The sequence below is a fragment of the Pteropus vampyrus genome, unplaced genomic scaffold, assembly GCF_000151845.1.
Source record: "Pteropus vampyrus isolate Shadow unplaced genomic scaffold, Pvam_2.0 Scaffold12, whole genome shotgun sequence".
Classification (NCBI taxonomy): Eukaryota; Metazoa; Chordata; class Mammalia; order Chiroptera; family Pteropodidae; genus Pteropus; species Pteropus vampyrus.
Genome location: NW_011888793.1, coordinates 3,086,306 through 3,092,550, shown reverse-complemented (window position 1 = coordinate 3,092,550; position 6,245 = coordinate 3,086,306). Strand labels below are relative to the sequence as shown.

Here is a 6,245-nt window from a genome sequence, read left to right as displayed (position 1 = left end):
AGTGACTCTGATGGCAGTGAAGAGGCTAAACAGAAGTGAGAGATATTTGAAGTTAGGAGGCCAGTTTGGAAGGTCCATGGAATGTGGTTTATTTCCTGAACCAAGGCCATGTCAACCTGCTCTCTCTCGGCTATCTATATTGTCTGAGTGGCTACTCTGCTTTCAGCAATAACTTGGCTTTCTCTGAGCCATGAAGCAGCCCCCAATGTGGTAGCACTGAGAGACTAACCTAAGGAAATGCCCTGTGTTTGGAAAATAAAATTCTTCCTTATCTAAGAATATTCTATCTAAAGCTCAAAGCACAACTTCTCTTTCATGTGTATGATAAACTTCAAGAAATATCTGTCTTTTCTATCATCATCATAATAAACTTTGGGTTATCAGGAAATGATAGCAAAAGAGTTAACTTTTCTTTAACTGGTAAAATTGGTATTTGTTTACATTAATCAAGGTGTCTCTTCTCTTTGCTCCTCTTGTGCATTCACCTCTGCCCAGGCCTATGTATTTGCCTTCAACCTTCTTTTTTGCTTTCTCTCTCCTTTTTTTTCCTCTTTCTTTCCTTTTCATTTTTTTATTTTTCTTTATGGGGCAACTGATCTACTTTTGCATGGCTTGGGGTAAGTGCATGTGGCAACTCTGCATGTGGAATTTGAATAAAACTGGCATGGCATGTCACAGATAGCTTGGTCTTTCAGAAATAGGCTATGAAGAGTAAGGACTGGGAAATGGAAGGTTATAGAATCCGACAGGAAACGTGTAAGCACTTTCCATTCCTAAAAGCCTCAGGTTAAGTATGCTGCCCTGAACCCAGAGCAGCTGGCTGTCACATCTGCCATATGTGCCAGGAACCTCTCGTGGTTTCTCCTGAAGGACATACAATCACTCCCAATGCCAAAACAGCATTATTGAACTGTTCATTCATCTGTGCCATGTCCCAGAAATTAGTCCAGTCCTTTCATCCGCATGTACTAGGTATGAATATAAGTTTAAATTTACAGGTAGGATAATTTTAGTTATCTCAAAACTGTCCTCTTTTATGTTAGTTGTTGTATATGACACATGACAGTAAATATGTTTAAACATTGTGTACAACTATTTAAGTACTATGGTGAAGGGCTGAGGGGTTATCCAAATGCAACCCTGTAAAATCACTCAGATTTGCCTTTCCTTGATTTGCTCCTCAAATATTTATTGACTCGTCCTCTGGTTAGGCTCTCTGCTGGCATTGTGTATACAATGGTGTACAAAATCAAAATGATTCTTGACCTCGTGGACCTTTCGATCCAGCCTACAAGAAAGACATCTAGACCAGTAATAAGAAGACAGCATAAAAAGGACCTGCCAGAGCCATTCAGGGTATTATAGCAGCTTCAGCAGGGCCATGAGACTGAGAGGAGAGGAAGGAAGTTCAGGAAGACTTTTTAAGGAAATACCAGCTAATCTGAGGCCTCAAGAATGATTGGGATTATCCAGCAAAATGGGAGCAATAAGAAATACTGGCAGAGTGACTCACATGAGTAACATCCCAGATGCAAGAGAAAACGTAACCAGTCAAGAAAACGTTAAAAAAATTCAGCCTGGTTAAAGTGTGCTATGAGTTGTGGCCTGGATAGGGAGAGAGTAGAATAGGTGGGTGTAGGGATAAGTCTAAAAAGGTAGATGGGAGACAGTTCAGAGAAGATACATTAAGCCTCTATCTTGGGAACAGTGGCAAATTAGTGAAGTATTTTAAGCAGGGAAGGGTCGCCACTGTGGCCCCGGGTGGAGAAAGGATTAGATAGGCAAGACTGGAGGCAGAGAGAACAGTTAGGAGGTTGTTGGAATAACTCAAATGTGGTGTAATTAGATCATTGATCTCAGCTTAAATGTCCCTGCTGAGGAAGGATGTCCCTGACCTCTGGCCTAAATCAGGACCCTGGAACAGTCTCTCACAGCATCCTGTATTTCCCTATATGGAATTTATTAATACATTTAATATATGTGTTTCTGTTGTAATTATGTGTCTTACAAAATGTCTCCTCTACTAGACAGTGAATTATTCTATGAAGTCAGGAACCTGTCACACTTGTTAACAACTGTAACTCCAGCACCTAGAACTGTACTTTACAAATAGAAAGGACTCAAAAAATATTTGTGAATGAATGAGTGGACAGATGAATGAAAATAGAGGGAAGTGGACAGATCTATGGGATCCTCGGGAGGCGGAATCAATAGGACTTGATGGTTGAGGCTGCTGTTAAGGAAAAGCAGTCATCAAAAATGAGTTCCAATTTTCTGGCTTGAGAACTCGAGCAGATAATGGTGTCGCTTATGGAGAAAGGAGACACTTTTGGCTAGAGAGGTAAGAAAAGCAGGTTTGGGGCAAGGGGCAGATTATGAGTTCAGCGAGTTGAGCTGTGCATCAGATTCAGTTTTAATACTGGAGGCTATTCCAAGTCTACTTTACCGAAAAAGTAACAAACCAAAAAAGCAAACCAACAACAAACAAAAGAAATAAGTATAGCAGAAATACGGATGGACAAACGATTTTGTTTTATCATTCAGTTTTTCCACAGGTTATCCTTTCTAATTCTTTTATTTTAGCAGACAAAACTCATGAAATTATCAGTGTGCAACATGTCTGTAATTAACATAGTGACTTTATTCCACAAAAAGTCGCATTTTTACTTAATATGAATTATTGCATCTTTATATTAACAAAAGCATTAAAATATAGAGAGAAACAGTGTGTGGGAATATGGTAGAAATGATTTTACTTTAATAATTCTTTATGTTATTACATTTTTGTAATCAAAATAAAAAAACTGAAGAAAACATGAGAATTCTCTTCTGCCTTCTTATTTGTATTATTAAATATTTCCAAACCATATTTCTCCAATTTGAAGGCTGTGATTAAAGTCATCAAGGATCTCTTATGTACTTATATTGCCCCCTAAATTGCAGCTTTTGTGGCAGTTTAGTGGGAATATAACATTCCTCATGAGGACATAACATGTCAAAACTGGGTTTATGAATAGCAGCACCTGAGTACTGGTAAACTTCGCTCTTCAGTAGCACAGATAAAAAGGAAAAGAAACTGAAGCCTCTGTAAATTTATAGTAAATTTTAAATTCCAGACTTGAGACATTAGCTTGAGTTCCAACGAGGGTAATAATCTCAGAACGTGTTGAGTTCAGATTGAATACAAAAAATATTAAATTGACTCTGATTTGATCAATCTCCTTCCTTCTCTTTCTCCTCTCCTCCCTTCCTTTCTTCTTGTAGGTGGTTCAGAAGTGTGTTCCTTTCCTAATCGGGCATTTAAAGGACTCGGCCCATAATGACGTCATCCTAAACATCCTCATAGAGATAGCGGGCCACGAACCACTGGCCCTGAATGGTTTTCTTCCAATGCTGAAGGAAATTAGCGAGAGATTTCCCTACCTCATTGGGCAGGTGGCAAGAATCTATGGAGCCGTTGGGCATGTGGATGAAGTAAGTTTGGCTTTTTTTCCTCTCCATTTCCCTAAATTCTATTGGCACTTAATTTACTGGAGTTCTATGACCTATGAATTTGTCCTGGGACTTCTGAGAGTTCCTGTTTTTCTTTCAAACCTTTTGCATGAACAGCAGCCTGTAGATCAAGGGCACATAGTAGCAAGGCTATGAGGAAGATTCAGGAAGTGAGAATTTTGTTATTGGAGTATCTCTCTCCTGAGGAAAGGGAAGGGTTAAAATGGAGACAGCGCTATGAGAGATTCAAGACTACTTTTTATAACAATAACCAATAAAAGGATTTCATCTCATTTCTGGTTGCAGATCGGCTTAACCCAGGAGGCCATCAGTAAGCATAGAGTTAGGTCTCAGAGACTACTTGTTAATAAGAATCCATAGCTATCTTGTCAATAAGCCTGGTCTCAGTGTGTTTCCAGCCCTCTGGGTGATGTTATTTGTGAGAGTGAAGTAAACCGTTTGTGGATGTTTAAAAGTCCTGGCCTAAATATTTGTGTAATGAAATCTTTTAGCAGGGACAGCAGGATGCCGTCAGAGCTTGTGGGGATTAGGCGACTAAGAAAGAAGTTACAGAAATTCAAGTTCTGAAAGGTGTGTGCATACGTGTGTTCACACGCATACATGTCTGATGATTTTCTGTTGGGATTTAGGATTTTTGTTTAAAAAATAAAAGCAAATATACAATTAAGAGAAGCATTTACTTTCACCCACTGACATATAATATAGTTTCCTATAAGATATATATAAAATTGTATGACTTTTAAAAGGGATTTCATAGTTCATCAAGCTCAACTTCCTTGATTCTACACAAGAGAAAATTAAAAGCTGGAGAGATTACGTCACTTACCCAGACTATGATCGTGTTAGTTGGTGACTCAGTTGGAATTAGATCTTGATATCCTTGACACTCTTCTGATTTTGTCTTAAAATGGACCTTTGGTTCTGCTGAAATTTGCAGAGAGCCCAGTGAAAGCTAGACTTCCTCCTAGTGGAGGACCCTTCTCCTCTAGCTTCCCCAAAGAAGGTGGCACAGCTGAGCTCCTAAGCAGCCTGCACATGTCAGCATGAGGCTGGATCTTGTAAGAGGATTACTTTGGTACTGACATGCTGCTTAGTCTAATCCCTTTCTATCCACTGTTGTTGGGAATGTCGCACGCCTGACACAATGTGCCTTCTGGTAACTTTTCCATGCCATCACCTTTGCTGCCAGGAGAACCTGCTGATGGGCCCAAGTGCTTTTGCCAACTTCAGCTGACAGCTGTTTGACTAAGTCTGCTGATGCTGCTGATTTTTTTTGTGGACCAAAAAATTCAACTTCTGATGTGGGAGACACTGATAGCTTTATAAAGTGTTCCCTTCCTATACTTTAATGGTGTTCTTTGTGTCAGAAATACATTTATGATTCATTAATGTGTAGTAATGCACACTGGAAGTGATTTCCCACAGAAAATGTAACTACTTAAAAAAATTAGCCACATACAATTGTGTCACTGTAAGTTCGTCTGAATTAAGGCAAACCTGAGAGAGAATGGTCTATTAGGAGACATTTGTGTGACTCTAGGTGGGTACAGGGTGAAGAAGGGATCCGAAAAGCATGAGGAATCACTTATTTCAGAACTTGGGATATCTCTCCTCTCTCTCTTGCTCTCACTCTCTCCCCTTCAGTCTCTCATTCTCATGTGCCCATGGAGGCATCTATGTTTGAGGGAGAAAAAAAAAAATCTAGTGGTTCTGATTCAGCTCTCCAGCAGAGAACGATTCTAGATCAAACTCTTCCAAACGTATCTGGATATCAAGATTACCTGGGGAGCTTTTTTAATAATATAAGTTCTTGGGCCCCACAGAATATCTACTAAATCAAAATCTCTAGGAAAAGGATCCAGAACTCTGGATTTATGGGACCCTCTGCCAGGGTAATTCTGATGCAGCTGTTTGTGGATCAGTATTTGAGATCACTTGACATAAAATATTTAAAGCATTCTCTCTTTTGGACTTAGAATCAGGCCTTGTCTATCCTCCATCTTGCCTTCCTCCATCAAGCCATGCTAATCAATAAAATCTCTCCCAGGCTACTGGAAACTGTAACAGTTTAGATTAGATGTAGCTGAGAGTAACATAAAAATTAAAAATAACAGTGGCTTAAACAAATATACACATCTATATCTCTTGCTCGTAAATAATTCTAGAAGGCAATTAGTCTAGAACTCTATGTTGCAGAAACCCAGGGTTGTTCTACTTTGTTGCTTTACCATTCTCGAGCATGCCAAAGAGCACATGGCTTCCATCTCGTGCTCCAAGACGGCCACTCATCTCCACATGTCAAGTCAGTATTTCAGCCAGCAGGAAGGGAAAAGGAGTAAAAGACTCTTCCAGACAGTCAGACACAACCTATGGTTTATATCCCATTGGCAAAATGAAACAAAGCCGCATGTGACCGTACCTCGCTGCAAGGGAGGCTGGAATACGTAGTCGGTATGCTGATGGCCACATGTCCAGTTAATTGAGAGAGAAGGGCAGAAAGAAAGATGGAAGACAAAGAATGTCTCTGTTGTAGCTCATCAAGTCATTTTATTTCTTGGTGTTTCTTCTCTCTCCTCAAAAAATAATGTTTTGCACAGGATTACCTCCCTTCTTGCTCTGATATTGTTTGATTCCATTATTTCCTTTCATTTAAGATCAGCCTTACAAAGTTACCTATAAATGTCAGTCAGGCTCCGTTACTCAGGAATAATGCTCCTTCTTATTTGTTTCAA

At 39.5% G+C, this 6,245-nt stretch overlaps 1 protein-coding gene across 14 annotated transcripts in view; it reads left to right on the top strand.

Annotated features, from left to right (window-relative positions):
* VEPH1 (ventricular zone expressed PH domain containing 1) overlaps positions 1–6,245 on the top strand; it is a 190,073-nt gene that overhangs the window by 67,218 nt on the left and 116,610 nt on the right. For 12 of the 14 annotated variants that reach the window (XR_002777563.1, XR_002777565.1, XM_011379507.2 and 9 more), the window contains one exon: positions 3,265–3,474. The exons of 1 other annotated variant lie outside the window; for it this stretch is intronic. Coding sequence is in view for 11 of the 13 variants with exons in the window: in XM_011379507.2 (XP_011377809.1) it covers positions 3,265–3,474 (210 nt within the window). In the remaining 2 variants the exon portion in view is untranslated. Of the gene's footprint in view, positions 1–3,264; positions 3,475–4,004; positions 4,059–6,245 lie in introns of those variants that run through there. One more of the 14 variants, XM_023524397.1, reaches the window with a different exon arrangement.